General features: G+C 39.6%; 1 protein-coding gene across 1 annotated transcript; it reads right to left on the reverse strand.

Annotated features, from left to right (window-relative positions):
* Positions 1–1040: 1040 nt before the first annotated feature.
* nkx2.7 (NK2 transcription factor related 7) lies at positions 1041–3742 on the reverse strand. Its single transcript, XM_088624139.1, has 2 exons — positions 3136–3742; positions 1041–2231 (listed from the first exon to the last, which is right to left on the reverse strand). The coding sequence occupies exons 1-2, from the start codon at positions 3446–3448 to the stop codon at positions 1630–1632; spliced, it is 915 nt and encodes a 304-aa protein (XP_088480265.1). The 5' UTR covers positions 3449–3742; the 3' UTR covers positions 1041–1629.
* Positions 3743–18101: the final 14359 nt, after the last annotated feature.

Consider the following 18101-nt stretch of genomic DNA (forward strand, 5'->3'; position numbering starts at 1 on the left):
CGCACAGTGTGAGGTCTTGAGAATCCTGGGTGAGATTCGGGTGAATTACTGTATTTTACCCGCCTAGCGCGTCAACACTGCCCAGGTGTAGTGGCTTGGCTCTGTCAACCAATAGTACCCGTCTGAGCAATGATGGACACACAAATTAATACAATTAAAGGTGTTCGTATTTTCTGCTCACAAAATTATCTTAAAGTCATTACCGATGTCTTCATAGTAGGCCTGCCAAATAATGCTTGCTCATTCATTAAATATTACATTTAATATTTAATGCTATAAAAGTTGGTTTAAGAAAATTATCAAGAAATGTTTTTTTTTATTCTGGGTGTCATCGCGAATTCATTGTAAGAGAGAAATTCATCGCATCCGAAAAAGCGATAAACTCCTCAATGAGAAAAGAAAACCAATTTTGCGTTCAGCTCTTCATTCAGGAGTATCGCTGGCAGAACCATAAATTCATTCTCCTTTTTTTTCTGTTGACCTGTTTGTCATTTATTAATTTAAATCGATGAATCCGATTATTATAAAGCTTTTTCGTTTACGTTTTTCATTGAGAAGAATATTGCGATATGTCCTTCAGTTTAAACGAACAGATTCCAACGGCCTGCGTTCTATCATTCCCAACTGATGTAACCAAAATGGTGGAATTAACACTAATTTGCTTGCATTTACTATATATACTCAGATTATCGCATAGTGTATAATCTCTTAAATTAAATTTACGTATTTATGTGAGTGAAAACGATCATATTGAAATTGTTTTCACTTTTTGTAAAGACTTTACAGCGAGAACGACGTGTTGTTGTTTGCGATTATTGTTATGTGTATCTTAATTAAGGAGGATTTAAAATTCTGTCCCATCTAAATTATTTACAGGTGCTGTAACGGCGATGGCGAGTGGACCTTCATAGTGTGCTCAGAATTAACCAATCAATTTTCAATCAATATATGACAACCACAGGTATTAAAGATTTGAAAACCTAAATATGACTTTTCGATATTTATGTTGAACCTATACTTTATTATATTCTGTATTATTTTCTTATGACCGGTGATTTCTCTTCAGCGTATGTCTTTGTTCTGTCTTGACAGAAGATTATTTTAATCTAAGCCATTTAAACGAAGTTCGCATCTGCACTGTTTAGTTCAAGTTAAATTCAGTTTTGACATGAATCTGAAAGGACCGAAAACTCCACGAAAAACCCACGGGGCAGACAAAAAAATCTAGATACGTCCCGTTTATCTTTCAAAATCTGTAAATACTGTAATTGTCGTCTCCTTTTAAGAATTTAAACGAAGCACTTTCTTTTCTGACCCATCATCATTTTATTTCACCGCTTTCATTTCTGAAGGAATGGTCGAGATACTATTACAGCACACACATGTGAAGCCAAAACAAAGCAACATCAGTACCTTTTACAAAATTATATGTTCGAATAAATGGGTGTAAAAATCTTCTCCGTGAACATTTTCAGATTGTGAACGCACCGTTTCACAGTGGTAGGAAGGCGTTTACATGTTCACGTTTTTTTTTTCTCCAAATCACATCTGCTGTTTCTCTCCGTTAAGAGTCCATTTTACATATGAAATAAGGCGATTATTTACAGTAACATGGAGTGTTTGCTCGTCTCACCAGGCCCGGATTCCTTGGAGCTTGGCCTGCAGGGGGCCCTGTTGATTCAAGGCGCTCGGCTGTACCGCACTGCCCATGCTGAAATTCATGTTCACAATCTGACTTGGAGGCTGGTTTACGCTTGGCATCGAGGGCATCCCCGTGTAACTGCAACTGTACGGGCTGCTGCTGTAGCCGCCGTAATACGTGTTGTAGTGATAAGGGCTAACAGTTACGTTATACGGGGCCGTGTAGGTCTGGGATTCTCCAAGACATGGCTTGCCGTCTCGAACCAGTACCGGTACCGCTACCCTTCGCGGCGGCGGCGGGTGGCCGGCTAACTCCAGCGATTTGTCCTGCCTCTGTCGCTTGCACTTGTACCTCCGATTCTGAAACCAGATTTTCACCTGGGTGGAGGTGAGCTTCAGCATGCTGGCCAGGTGCTCGCGTTCTGGCGCTGACAGGTAGCGCTGCTGTTTGAACCGCCTCTCCAGTTCGAACACCTGCGCCTGAGAGAACAGGACCCGCGGCTTTCTCCTCTGCCTCTGCTTCGGTCTCTCGGGGTAAAAATCTTCCTTTTTTCCATTACCGCCCGGGGAATCTTCGGCACCACAGCTGCCTAGAATGTGAAGACGAAAACCTCTTAATTAGACGTACGCAATCGAGGAAGCTTTGGAGCTGAACCGACGTTCGTTTGCATGTGGGATACTCTGCTCTTATTGCACAACTTGGAAAAAATAGGGAACATTGAACATTTTCAACATAATTCCACATAACAGATTATTTTTTTTAAAAGGAATACAAATATAATGTAAATAAATGTAGAAAACACTTTCTTTTAAGGTACTATAAAAACACACCAGTGTTGATGGGGGTTATTTTGCTTTGAAATATTAAGCGCACAGTAGTCACTTTCTATTGTTTCTGCTTGCAAAGATTTGCAAGTGCAGTTCGTCTATTTAATTGACGAAATGCAGATCTTAAAATGATTTATTAATGCAGTAGGACGTTTATTATTATTTCGTTTATGCTGTCAATAATCCCAACAATTAGATAGGCTAGGCTATAAAGCTGATTTAGTTGGTCAGATTAAATGGGAGGTACAGTACGATTTGGTTTTAATTCATTCCGACGGTACATTACAATGCAACTTGTGACGATCATTATTGCACTTATTTGCAACCTCAATCATGGCTACAACACGGTGTCGGTTATTCGCGTTATCTTATGAATTGTGGAGGAGATTCCATATAGGCTTTCTGACTTCTTTAAAAAGTTTTTGTTGGTGGGGAAAATCAGACGGCACGTCTCCGCAAAGTATATGCGGTACCTGACGATTACTCTTACTGTCATTACTTCTTAGTATAATAAATAAAAATAGCTGTGAGGACGGATCTCTCTATGTTTGTTGTTGTTCGTTATTGGCAATTTGTCACGACGCTGTGGTTATGAATGAGACTGGCTGTCAATAAGCATGAAGAGATTCGCCTTGATCTGTTAATCGGGTCCAGCTCCAAGCTCACCTGACTCTTCGATGGCGTCCATTTCCTCCTCTGTGTGAGAGCCGCAGCAGCCCCTCAGCATGTCAAAGTCCCCCGAGCTCAGGTGAGACTTCAGTGGCCCTTCCCCGGCGCAGAACGGCTTCTCCGCGCTGTACAACACTTCGGAGCTCTTCAGGACGGCGTGCAGGTACTGTGGCGACGGCGTGGAAGACACGTCCGGTTCTGGCATTACAAAGCCTTGCTGATGGAAAACGCCGGGGATGTGCTGCTGCTGCTCCAGTTTAAGGATGTCCTTGACAGAGAAAGGGGTCGAGGTCACGGGACTCGAAAGCATTGTCGCTGGAAACTGAAAACGCGACACAGAAGAGAAAACGCAGTCGGGGACTTGGGTGGGTGTGTGTCGACGAGCAAAACGCGGACGCCACAGAGATTTCAAATCCCCCTGTACTCGACTGCATGTGCCAAGTGCCCTGCTGGAGTGCTTGTTCCCTCTAATAGACAAAAGATGGGGGTGCCGAAAGAGCCCCTGATGCCTGACTACACCATTGGATAACCTGTCTATAATGGCTCCTTAATGGCATCGCGGAGTTCCCTTTCAGCGCTCTGGAATCGCTTCCTCCAGCGGTCATTAGCTAAGAACTGTACACCCACACAAAACCTCCTCTCGTGGCCACACCCACTGAAATCTGTGACTTTCTGCTGTGTCGCGTCCAAGATCAGATCTGTGTGATCGCTCTTGTCCAAATATGAAATTCAATAGCAGCATGTCCCTTTGCGTGTACATCCCTCACAAAAGGGTTTCTGAATTTACCGGGGTGGTTCAATGCATCTGCAAATTATTAGGCATATGCACGTTTTCAATATTTCCTGCACATTAATCTGTTTCCTTAATGTAAACTACAAGAAAGGATACAACACAGAAGTATTAATAAAGTTAAATTTGCCTAAACTATTTTTTTCTCACACATTTTTAGTAGGCTGTATTTTCGTTTGTTTTGTTACACAAAATGTTGTCCAAACCCTTCTGTTCTTGTCAAGTTGGCTTCCCCCCACCCAAACCTCTGGATATTATCCAAAGCGCTTCAAACAATTACCTTGGAGCGCTACTTCCGACGGCCATCTCCTTAGGCAGTATTAGCCTCTACAGAGTTTCTTCAGGCCTCGTTTGATCAATGTTTGTTTTGCTTATCGATGGCTCTTATATCTGACAGCACCGTCAGATAGGGAAGGAGCCAGACTGTTTTTGGTCGAGCACAACAACAGAGCAGAAACAGACAGATTTGGAGAAAGAAACCACGTCTCATCAACTCGGTGATGTAACCTCCATTATTATCACATTAATGTCCATACTTGGTCTTATTGATAAGGCTGATAAGTCCCAGAGCTGAGAGGATTTAGACCACCCCATAAGTCCAAGTGGAAGCCAAGTGCCTTCACCTAATTGCGTCTTTTAACATCTAGCCCATAATGCATGAATTTATCCAGACCCACAACCATGGGCGTCAGAATACAGCATTTTGAGATAATTAATTTAAATGTCATATTTCGATTCACGCCCTACCATTAAACTAATTAGAAGCTGTATTATCCGTTTTGTTTTCGTCTTGCTCTGTCTTTCTGGGGTTGTAATTCCAGTCGACTATATGTGTAAAAATACCGCGTTATATTATCTGCGAGTTAAAGGCTGACTTTACTAAGGCAAGTCTCTGTAAAATACATTACGAAGGTGCACAGCCCATGTTTTAAAAGTACAACTCTTTTGAAATTGGTTGTTCAAAAAAGAGAGGCTGCCGCAATTAAGCGCTGGAACTGTATCCGTCCTTTTTTTTTTCCTGAGGCGTCCATAAAGTAAAAATTCCGCGATGAAGTCGAGTAATCGGGATCAGGTACTAACCAAACCCTTACTGAGAGGTGACGTGACCCGCAGGGACACCGATTACCGAATTGGCGCTTTTAAACATAATAATATATTAATTTATTGTTAAGTGGTTTATTACCATATAACTGTATTAGCTATGCATTTATAATAAGCCAATGTGGCATGGATTTAAATGACCCAATTTAAATGTAATAATGTTAATAGTTTAAAAGATGCATTGAGGGATACTTCATCAACTGCCCGTCAAAAGGTGTAAACAATTATTAGTTGAGATTAGGTGCAATGTCTGATAAGATCATTTCCTACAAGGAAATGCCACTTCACATAAGGAAAGAAATGTCCTAGCCAACTAATAGTAATTCTTACAGGCCTATAAGCCTGAGTTCCCTTTTGCTTTTAACGTTAGAAAGCAAGCTACAGAATGTCGTGTCACTGTGGAGTTTTTTTTCCCTAAAAAGGTTCAAATTAACTTTGACATCTAATATTGTTGATGCTCTCATTGACCAGTAATTTCACGATTGTGAAATTGTAATTTTATATTCATTCTGCTCTTATACATTGCTGTGTAGAAATATTATTTTAATTTAATAGAATTAACTTGAATTTGTCCTTAATGTAATGTTCTGTTACTAAATCCAATCGTTATTTAATTGGTTGTATATTCCTTGTTATACATCTATTAACAGGAATTGTAAATTACATCTCACTTTTATTATCGTCACTTAGGATGGAAACTTTGTCCCTTAGCAGTATAAAACAACTGTTTGCTGTGAGTTTATTTTTGTCATTATGGTAAGAATACAAGACAGAAATGTACTTAAAGAACAATAAGGCAAGGTTCTGTAGTAATAATATTAGTGATATTATTATATTATTAATAACATTATTAAATGAACAAGTAATAGGTTTATTCCATGCTGAAAAAAAAGAAGAAAGAGAACACAACGTTTCGGCCGTGGAGCCTTCTTCAGGTGTGAGTGAGACAGGGCAGTAGGCAAAGGTAAAGTAGCGGGAGAACAAAGGTTGGGAGGGAGGAGGAGTGAGAGGCGGGAGCAGGGGACAGAAAGAGAGGCCAATCAAGAGGTGTGAAGTCAGAATGGGTGCAGAGAGGTGTGAAATGAAACTTCCAATAAATGGAGAAAATTTAAAAGAACAGTAGTCTGTCGTTAAGGGAAGGGAGAATGTGTGATCCTAGCTGCAGAATAATTTTAGTTTCGGTGGTCTTTCTGATGTATAAATTCGGAAAACCGTCTTTGAGAACACAGACGGAGAGATTAGAGTGGTTGTGGCCGTCAGAGGTGAAATGAGAAACAATGGGCTTGGAGAGATCTTTAATCTTCACAGCCCTGACGTGTTCTCTGAAGCGGTCTCCGAGTCTCCTTCCTGTTTCCCCAATGTAGATGGCTGGACATTTACTGCAAGAGATACAGTAAATAAGGTTGCTGGAGGTACAAGATGCTGTCTGGGTGATCCGGAATTGTCCTGAGGGGCCTTGAATGAGTGTGGTGGTGGCTGTGTACTTGCAGGTGATACAGTGAGCTCTGTTGCAAGGGAAAGTGCCTGGTGTGGATCATCCCTTGCAGCCTATGCATGCTGACGCAGCTACCCACCTGAACTACATTATTAAATGGACAGCACAGTGGTTAGCAACTGATGCTTTGTATTGGTGGTGTTCTGCTCTTAGGGTGTTACCTGTGTGGAGTTTGTATGTTCTTCCCAGGTTTGAGTGGGTTTCCTCTGGGTGCTCCTGTTTCCTCCCACAGTCCAAAGACATACTGGTGGGTAATCAGCTTCTGGGAAAACTGGCCCGGGTGTGTCTGTGTGTGTGTGCCTGCCCAGCGATGGACTGGCGTTCTGCCTTGGGCCCATTGCTTGCTGGGATAGGCTCCGGTTCCACCGTGACATCGTATTGGTCACAAAATGGATGGCTATTAGTAACAAAAACAAAGATCAATTCATGTAAGCAATTCACAATTGCAATGTATATAAACTATTGTAAAAACAGGGGTTCTTATTATTAGCATTCAAAGATAAATTGGGAACAAGGACAGCGCCAATGGAGCCATCATATTCCCAATTAACTGGTGCTTTAAGCACCGAAGGCTCTGCCTGATGTTACCTTTGTTCACCGTTCACTGCAATCTCTTTTGATAATAATCATTCAGGGAATCTGTTCGGATGCAGAAAGAACTGAGGATGAGACGAAGATTAGACAAGACCCTTCCTGCTGTAGAGCTACACCAGTATCACTCCACAACAGTTGTACGTGGCAGAACCAAAACAAGGCTGGAGAACAGGGCTGGCCAGTCTGACATTTGCAATTGGACATTTAGAATGGGCTGTAGACCCATACAGATTTAAATGTTGCAGAGGTGACACGAATGAGAACTCGAATGTTAAATACAATTGCAGACAGGTTGTTTCATGGAAGATGATATTTGAAGGGTACTGTACCTATTCAGTTTCAGAAATCCAGAATTTTTACATTTAAAATCTCACACTTTTCCCCTTTTGAAAAATGTAAGCGAGCACGAGTGTGGCATACCACTGCTATTGTATTGTCTCCATTTTTTATTAGATCTCTTTCTGAACCAGAGATTTCTTACTGCAGGTGACGTCTTCAAGGTAAGCAGATTAAGATATAGGACTTCTGAGGGCTTACCTCCCTCTGAAATTGCCCCTGGGGGGGGTCTTTGTGAAGTCTTTCCAGTCTGCGTGGTAGTAAGCGATTTTTTGTGAAACTTGTCCTAACCGTGGTTATTAAAAATATGTGGTCAGGATTTTGTAGGATTAAAAATATTCTGTAGGCAACCAGGGAATGGCATTGTTTGACTCGCAGAATGATGGCCAAATGCCATTGTGGTCCTCCAGTATTTGTGCTGGCAACCTGCTGAACTGTATAGGAGGGAAGTCATTGGTCGTCCAACCTTATGGATAATATTCCTTTTTTGAAGCAGTATGAAAGAAATACTGCTTATAGAAGCATTTTATATGGGATATCTTGTATCAAATTGTCTTGGATTCATGTATCCTTTGCAATCTGTTTAGCAGATGAAGGACCAAAATCTGACTGGAACTTAGCCGTGCAGAAAGAAAAAAAGGCCAGGCTGCATGCCTGCAGTGATCAAAAGTTTAAAGATAATAAATGAGATGACAATGGGAAAACAGAGGGCCTAGAACCAATGAACCACAAGATTTAACATAAAACAAGGTTACGTAATTGAAATATAGTTGCAGGCTGCTCTCCCTTGTTTGTTTGGATTGTATGCTCATTTAGAATGTGTGTGCGTGAGTGTACTGTGTGTAATATACCTGTGGTTGGCTAACCCCGAGACGCAAGGTGTGTGTTGCGCAGGTTAAGGCTGATGCTGATTTCAATGGACTATTAGTGTACACACTGACAACAAACAGTAACATTACACCCGACGCTGTGGAAGTCAAGAGGCAGCGGCGCCAGGCCGCAATGCTTGGCTGAGGCCGAGACGAGCAGGAAGAGTCTTTATCTTCTCCTAATGAGCTCTATCTCGGCAGGATTAGAAAGGCTCCTCTGGGGTGGACAAACCTGCTGTCCCTTTAGCTGCGGCCAGATCAGCTGGCCCAGGGCTCCCCTGTGTCTTTGGGGGGGGGGGGTGGAGAGGGCAGAGGAGTACTTTGGCGGTGAGAGCTCTTGTCCCTTCACATCTCCTGTAAGGGGAATCTTAAACTCAAAAGCTTAAAACTGCACTCCAACAAACGAAACGGGTGTTCTTCCAGGTAAAGGAAGGAAATCAAACAGAGGGTGCTGAAGCCGGAAAAATTTGAAAGCGAGATCAAATATGTTGGTGGATTTTTAATTTTTAATACAGGAGTGATTGGACTCCTGACTAAATGTACGGTAAGAGTGTGGAAACAGGGTGGGACTGGTCAAATTAAAACCGTGTTTCTACTGTATATGTTACCTAGAGATTTTCTCTCTAGAGCCTCTGCGTACTACATTGATGTGATCTGTGAATCGTACTAGAATGTAATCTTGTGCACGGGTCATTCTTTCTTATGTACATGTACTTGCAATGTATTTTTACATATTAAAAATGAGTCAGTATCAGCCAACTGGGAATTTTCTTGGATTCTTGTATCAGATTGTCAGAATTATAACAATTGTAAGTGTTTTTTCTCATATTTGGTAGATTACAATAATATAGATTATTCATGATAGCTCTGTCTGTGTGATACCTGCCATTTTTGATTAATGCGAATAGAGTTTTAAAGCACTCATAGTAATTAGAAGTATTGTTAGAAATACATATAATAATAAATGTAACTGATGGCAGTATTTAATGTGGCTTGAATCAGAATTATTACTTTTAACTGTTAAAGTGATCATAGTGCAATAGTACTATGCTAAAACTGGTGAAACAAAGAGCTAGATATCAACAAGATTACATATTACCAATTAATAATGTGATAAATTGCTACAGAAATCTATAAAGCCCTTCGTGGCACACTGATGCAAAACCATTAGGCCATTATTTGGATAAGATACAGCAATTTTAAGGAAAATAATTCATACAATCTGTAGACTGAACAGGTGGATCCCAAGGAAATACTGAAAGGCAGGCAGAGATGGAGTAGAGTCCTAAATGAAAACTTTGGCTACATTGTTTTCTGCATATATATTAAGCTTTATGATAACTCATTTAATATTCCTTTTTTTGTTGGTGATATTGTTTTATGCTTATCCGAGTAGAACAGACCCATAGTTAAGAATAATTTATTACACCAATGATCACACACCAAATTAAACATTTTTATTTGCAACATATCTACAAAAAATACAAATAAAACAGTACTATTGCATTTTCTTTTATATACAGTGTAGACCCAATTCTATCATGATCGGGAATGGTCAATACCAGATTTTCAATACTGGCTCACAGCAGTGGAGTCTCATTTGATATGAATTCACAGCTCGGTGGTTACCTTATCACATGCTTTAATGATGTGGACTGAAGTGTGCGATAAACTGAGAGCACTGCTCCCCTTCTGTTCACCTCCTGCCTGAGGTTCCAATACAGTTTTCCTACTATAAAGGTCTGTGAAGCCTGAAGATTTTAGGCCGTGTGACCAGCTGGACCGGAACAAATATTCATGGTACGACGGATTTTGCTTAAATAAAACTCTTGCTATAAACGTCTCTTAGAAGAAAAAAATGTTCCAGTTTGAACTAAAAAAAAAAGGTGCCCGGTGTAATGCATAAAATACAAGCTGTACTTCTAGATATGAGCTTATAGTACAAGCAACTGTCGAGACGTCGAGGGTTTCTTGTTATAACCCACAGGAAGAAAATCGTTTTATCCTAACCACTGCCGACAATCCGCTGAAGCTTAATTATTAGTAGTTAAAATGCCTAAATTAATGTAATTGGCATACTTGCACGAATGAATCATCCACAAATGGAGAACCGCGCCCAGACGATTTCTGTTTTTCGTTTTTTTTTTTAGGAGTTCTTCGTTAAACGCGTTGTTTCCAGCACGCTATAGACACGGCTGTAACACCGGAGCTTTAACTCACTGATGGTCTGAGGTTTTTAATACAGTCCTTAATGCTGGTCTTCTGAGGCTTTCAGATTTCCTCCTGAACTACGGCGTATGAAGTAAGTCGGATCTACGAAAGGCCTAAGTGAGGTTTGGGCTTGCAGTGCAATAACGCTTTTCGGTCCTGAATTTATAAATAAAAAAACGTACGGTTTTTCTTAAAATTGAATTGTTCACATATTTTCTGATGGTGGCCAATGACTTGCATTTTCATTAGTAAAACAAACCGAAAATCTACTTCAATATAAAATATCATCTATTAACACATTTTGTTTATACGTAAACCTGGAGAATCTTTTATTTACGTCAATACAAACAGTGAAGTATATTTTAAAAAATACATTTGAATGACATCTCAACACAAATGATACACCCGCGCATTCGTTCATGTCTTCAAGTTCGTGGCGTTGCACATTAATAATAGGGAATCTCAGGCTAAGTGCAGGGCACAGAAAGATATTCGAAATTATTGAAACATCATAGCTTTAACTGGAGACATCTGCAAATGTAATTTGCAATTTAAACAAGAACTTCTCAAAACAGATTGAATAATACCGAAGAGCTACTATAAAAGAGTAAACCAACAAACCACCTTATGTTCAATATGGGAATATGCGTTAACAAACAAATACTTTGTAAGTATCATACTACGAAAATTAATAATGTATGAAATATAATTACGGGGAATAAAAATAAATACGAGCATCTTATAGTGAATAATGTCAATATTTACTTTTTGAGTGTGAAATTCCTCAAAAATCAGACGAACTTAAATCAGTTTATCGGTCCTGCATTGTTATAGGTTTAATTTATTTGAAGAAATCAGTGGTGAGTTTTGTTTTTAATTTTCCATATGTAATTATAAGTAAAGGTTACCGTTGTAGTCCTTGGTTATATTATTTATTTTAAAAATATTATCTTACAGTTATGCAACTATTTATTTAAGTATGGTTTGCTTACTGATATAATAATTTGTATCTGATCTGGCTAAACTTAATAATATGATAACCAGCCATAAGGGGCGAACTTCCAATGTGTTATATATAAAATATTTAATATATTAAATAGCCGTCTGATAATGCAGTGCGTATGTATAGTAAGACGTCTGTTGTTCATTATAGGTTCCAAATGACTGCGTATTATTTAAATATTCAGAGTTCCAAGACGATCCTATTCATTACAGTTTTGTCTATATGTCTTATACGTAATGTACCACAACGAATTCGCTTTTTAATTAAAAAAAATATTGTCCAGCTGCGCTTGTTTTAAATATAAGGCGAATTGTTTACTCGGTTTGTCGGTTATAAAGTCGGATTAGTCTAAACGACCCTATCACCTTGGATTTATTTGTACAATTAGCCTTGGTTTTTATAGAAGGCACTAGTAAACCTGTCAACGTTAATTTTGTACGTTAAAAATAGACGTTAATGTTAAATAAACGTTTACAATAAACGTAAAAACGTATATTATCATTCTTGTGAGCACTTTGCCCTTCCCGCTTCGGCTTTTATGGTGTCAGTATACAGTAGTCTCAAGATTAGGCTCGGCTAAAAGATCTATTGAAGGACATCAGTGAAAAACCCAGTCTTCATAGATCTTTGTCGTGTTTTTTTCTTATTTCAGTTTTGATCTACTTCACATCTTTTCCAGTTTCGCACAGTTTTTCCGTTTTACCTGCTAGCTACAGTATCCTTTAGGCACGTCCTAGAATTTAGAAAAGCTTATGAAGAACCATGTCATGTTGGCTACCGTGCAATAATCACTCACATATGACATTCAGGACCGGCTCGATAGTAAGGCTTGATTTACTAAATCTCTTTTCACTTATTAATGTGAAACACAAGCTAATAATTCTGCCTATTAAACCACAGTTTATGTAGCAGTTTCCAAAATCTCTGCACCAAACGACTTTTCAAATCTGTTTAAAGAAAAGACTTTACGAAGGAAACATTTTTAAAATTCTGTTTTTTTTTCTTTCCTTAAAAATAGCGAAAAGTACAAATGCCATTTTCCCCAGTAGGTGGTGAAGGGCAGTGACAATGTCCTGAGGAGTGAACATTAATTGCTTCTCAACAACGATCTGTCGCAGTTAAAATCCAATCCATAATAGTGTCCTTTTCTCATCGGTAACAAAAGTGACACTCTCAGCTCACGGATAATGCCAGCCAGTACAGAGGTATGGTCTGTCATTCAGAGCAACAGTTATAAGAAATCCAAAGCTAAATATTTGCTTCTTCTGGACATTTTCTGAAGGAGTTGCCAATAGTTGTTTAGTTTGATATAAACGTGTACAAATGGTTTCTATAAACAGGCTTTCCTGAATTGTTGCTCATAGGCCCTCTTGTTCTATAAAGAGAGAAATACAACTGGTCTATTCCAGGTACTGTACAGCACAGTGCAAATGACACAGGGGTGTCACAGTGCAAGACTCTGCCCATCATTCACCTACCCCTATATTCTACATAATTACTTGCTTAATTGTATATTTAAGGCACATAAAAACAACAAGATGGTAATATTGTGATGTATAAAACTACATGTGCACAAAGATACAGAAATTAAACACATGATCAGTTTCATCCATACTACATTTGGAAAGCAGGGTTTATCATGTGAATTTTCCTTTTGTTAGTTGCTGCATTTCGTTTTCTTATTATATTAAATGAGCCATTTGTGTTTTTCTTCATGTATGTCCTGATAAGTGTTTCCAAAAAAAGACTGATTTCTGTTGATCATCAGGCAGTGTAAAAAAGTTAAACTACTGTGATACAGCATAAGAAATATTATACATTTGTACTGCCTCCCTACATCTCCTGGAAGAGGACAATCACTTTAACATCACAAATCAGTTATTACTTGCTTCATCTAGTTCAGTATATCTGATCTGATACTTTTACATCTTGCGTATAGTATACTGCCCATTTATTTTCTGCATTGCATATAGTCTTCAGTACTGTGAAAGTTTTTTATTTCCTTCACTTATTTTGTCATCTACAAACCAAAAATCACTGTAATAAAGTAGGAACACCTGGTTGGCTAAAATGATCTCAGCTGTACTCCATCACTTAAATTATTGTATTTGGAAATGTTTCCTCTTAGCAATACTGTTTCTGTTGTATTAACAAATTCTGAATGTACTTATATACAGTAAATGGTCTTCAGATGCATTCTACAAATATAAATATACAATACCACATCATAATCTCGGCTTGGCTTCATCACTGCTGATACTTGCTCAATGTAGTGTAACAAGTTACAGTACTTCAATAAGACCAACCCACATTTACTACCCCTAGTGAGATTATTAGTACATATAAATTGTGCCAATTTCAATGTATTTAACCCCTTCAGAGTGTAACATACAACAGAGGACTTCCTGCTCTGTAGTTGCCTGGCTAAGCTTTGTCGACGTTTTACAGATTCAGATATTTATTCTCAAATCAGTGTGCCTGTTCCGAATGACCCCTGAAAGATCTGTACTGGTAGGTTCTAAATAACATCCTTCATTTCTTTGAAAACAATTGGAAAAATACCATCTGGCCCTGGTGATTTATTTAAGTGCCGTTAATCCCTGTAACACTTCAACCTCTGTTATTGTGATGTTGCTTCATACTGAGTACATTCCTATTTCAACTTGAGACTTGTTATCGGTATCTTCTTTTGTGAACACCTGTGTGAAATAACTTTTCAAAATATTTGCCATTTTCTTGTCATCGTCTACAAGTATTCTATTATCTGTTCAAGTCTACCTCCTCCTTCAGTGTCTTTTTGCTTTTGTAATCTTGGAAGATCTGTTTCCAAACTTTGACTTTCATTGCAATATTTCTCTAGCCTTTCTGATGTCTGTTATGACTTGAATATGCAACTAAATGTACTCCTTTTTTGTTTTATCTATCTTGCTTTTAAACACTCCTTGGAGTCCCTTCTTTCTCCTCACGTTTTTGTCGTAATTGAAATTTTAAACATTTTAACGTACTGTCTACTAGACTTTGAAATACTGACTTTGCATAACTTTTTGTGCTTGCTCTGAGCCTCGAGCAGTACAGTTTAGAAATGTCACCACCTCAACTGCTTCCATGTCTATATTATCTAATTCAACTTCTCTTACACTCTGTCTCATTCCTTCATAATTGACTTTTCTAAAATGATAAATTGTTAGTTTTAATTGTATAAGTGGGGCTTCAAAGTTTATTCTAAACAAATAGTGATATAACACAAACTATATTACAAATGACAAAAAGTAATATTTTAAATAAAGTAATTAATTAGAATGTTCATAAGCTGTTGTCGTGTTAATGTTTCCCTGCCTTTGTTTCTTGGAAAGTCTGTTTATGAAAAAAAAAACAAATCATTTGGGACATTTATTCTGAAATACTTAGTATTGCAAAAAGTCTAGGGAGAGAAACGCAAAAATCAACAGCACGTACATGCACACACTCAAAGAAACACACACAAAGGAATAACAACGAGAGCAGATTAAATGTTTCAAGAGTTCAAGGCCAAGACATGCAGTTACACAGCACAATATGGAGCTCTTGGCTTTGTTAACTGGGGCTTTTGAATGACTTGGAAGCAGACAGGAGAAACCTGAGGGATTTCAGCATGTCTGTTTCTAGTTTGATGGCTTAATTACTTAATTACGACACTTCGCTGTACTGTAGGAGCACAGGATAGCCACAGCACACCTGAGGGCTTTTAGTGCATTGCTGCTCTAAAATGCAAGACATCTTTTTTTAATCCCAGCATTTGCTCTGTCCCAGTAATACAAGAAGGAGGTTAAGTAATGTTTGTCACAAAATACCCTAATTAATCATACAGCAAAATAGATGGTTGATGGGTGCTGAAACAGGAGATGGGCCAGACTCTCCTCAGCGATGTCAAAAGCCCTTTCTGTTGACCAATTTGTCACAAGAGACCTTCATCAAAAGGCTATTTGAGATTCCCTCTTTGTAGAAAAGGAGCGTCTTCAACTGGGAGGCTTTGCTTTCAAACGTAATGCCATACAGACCCCTGAATGCAGAGCGGTTTAAAAGTAGATCATGCAGCCGAGATCCCTTTTTAAACTGATTTTTAAATTTTGTCCTTAACAGTGCAAGATGAGTGATGTCGAGTGTGTGGCGTGATTGAGGGGAACAGACTGCTCGTCGCTGTGTTCCAGCTCGGAGGCAGGCACTGAGGTTTGGTGAATGGCAACTGTTTTTTCTAAGCCTAGTTTCTGAAGCAATAGACGACCCTGAATACCTGGGTGTGGTTTTAAATGAAAGATTCATTACTTCACTCACCCATTGTTCATGCAGGTAAATATCATGACAGCGGAGAGGAATTTAGACGGCTTCCAAAGTAGGTTCAGATCAGAAAGTGGCATGTCGGAGAGCCTGAGGCAGCTTGCCCAGCTGAAAGAGAGAAGTATCGGGAGTGGTTTGTCATCACTGCCCAGCCGGTGTTGTTGGGTGGCATGTTTTGCTCATTTATCAAGGTACAAAAAAGCATGGGCTAACACAATCAATAAGTTCTATTGCCAATCTGCATTCTCACTCTGACTCGGCAACACCTCGAAACAGTCTTGCCACCTGGCGGACTGTATTTGTCAGATCTCAGAAGCTAAGTAAAGCTGGGTCTGGTCAGTACTGGAATGGAAGACCTCTAAGGAAAGCAAAGCTGTTGCTGAAGTGGCGTTGATGGACCGGGTTGGCGGCATTCTCCTCTCTGGACCACAATTTCCAAACCAGTTCCTCAGTATGGTGGACAGGGATAGTGTACTGCAGGAAGACCTTGTCTGTGCTTTCTGCTGTGCCAACTGTGGTGCTAACCACTCGGTCAATAACGATCCCATGACAATGCTTGGAAATGTAAGGGTGTTAACCCCTTTTGTGCAGACCGAATGTCATTTTGGGTTGCCACAAGATGGCTTCTCTCAATTCAGCTGATGTAGGTTCTCACCTCTCTTCTTGATCCCCTGAGAAGTGGGGCTGTGCTGATGCATAATTGTTTCCGCTGTCCAGCCCAGGTGGAATGCTGTTGTGTTTCTTCAGACTGAATATAAACACTGTTAAAGGAGGCCGTGGCACCACCAAAAGAGCTTTTCCTTTGTGTGGTGACCGAAGCTCAGTTGTGTGGTACGATACAAGGGCCGGCCTTAGCAGTGCGAGTTTTGAATGGAGTCATGTCCAGAGGAGCTATGGGGACTTTTGCAGGAGCTGCCTGGGGGAAAGTGTGAGATTTAAACCACTATAAATGCAACTCTTTTCACTGTCACTGAACTACTCATTCATCTCATGACAAATGAATAGGAACAGGAAAGTCACTAATCCGGGAAGTTTGCAAACGGGTTTAGAAAGCTCAGTGCAAGCAGATTAACTCGGAGACAAGTGAGTAAAGTGCCTGCTTATGAATGGCACTTACTCTTATCACTGTAACATTTGCTTTGGCCTTGTCTACCCTTCCTCCCTCTGTGGCAGTTCAATTAATGTTGGAGCAACTATTCTAATTGAATCAGTCTGGATGCACTGCGAATAGTGTAATAAAGACAGCTTTCAGTACACATCAAGTGTACATTGTGGAAATGTCATGCCCTTTTGAGAACGAGAAACAATCCATTTTTAGGATCACAGTATTATCTGTTGCACTGCTGATTCCCAATTACCTAGGGGTGTCCTGAGCCTTCACAAAAATGGAATCGGGAGTAAATGCCCTCAGTCGAGGTTTTCCTGATCTAACTGGGATGTTCTTTTTCAGGCATAGAAAAAAAAACTTGATGTTTTAAAATGTGCATATTTTCTTTATTTTGTTGTAATTTGCTTTTCTTCTATACAAAATAGATGCCTTTCTGAGCTTTATTCATGGGAGATCACAAATCACGGCTGAAACCTGAAGCTGTGAAACTACAACGACATTTGATGTAGTTAAAAATGGAAACGCAAGTTTCTGAAATCTAATTGTGACTGGTACACCTCAATGGGCTGTAAGCTGAACTTTCAGACTGGAGGATTGTGTCGTTACAGTGAGTGTCCCCAAGTGGAATTGGGTGTAGAATTCCCGCCTCGGTTCTCTCTCGTCTCTTCCCAGACTGACAGTAATCACTTCCTGGTCTGCAGAGTTCTGAGGAAACAGGAAGCCGTTAAGGAGGGCAGAGAGGACAGGAGTCGCACAGCTTATAGCGCTACCCCAGGGAGAAGACAATGCAGTAGAATCAGCACTGAGTGATGGTGCCAAGGTGTGGGAGTCGACCAGAAGGGAGATTTAGAGAATGGGGAAGAAGGAGGCCACTTTGGCTCCTCCAGTCAGACATCACGCTGCATGTCTTTATTTTCCAACTAATCCTTAGGTATTAAGGTGATACACAGCACCTTGGTCAAAGCAATGAGACAGGTACTAGATGGAGTGAAATCCAGCAAGGGCATGGGGTGTTAGTGCTAGGACAGAACCAGAAACGCACATCCTTGGCTCAAATCATTAAATTCCTTATAGAAGTGGAGGCAAAATGAAAACCTAAAGACCTTGTGCTCCTTGAAGGTTGCCTCTGCAGGTTCAGTTTG

The sequence above is a fragment of the Lepisosteus platostomus genome, chromosome 3 (assembly GCF_059453375.1).
Source record: "Lepisosteus platostomus isolate fLepPlt1 chromosome 3, fLepPlt1.hap1, whole genome shotgun sequence".
NCBI lineage: Eukaryota > Metazoa > Chordata > Actinopteri > Semionotiformes > Lepisosteidae > Lepisosteus > Lepisosteus platostomus.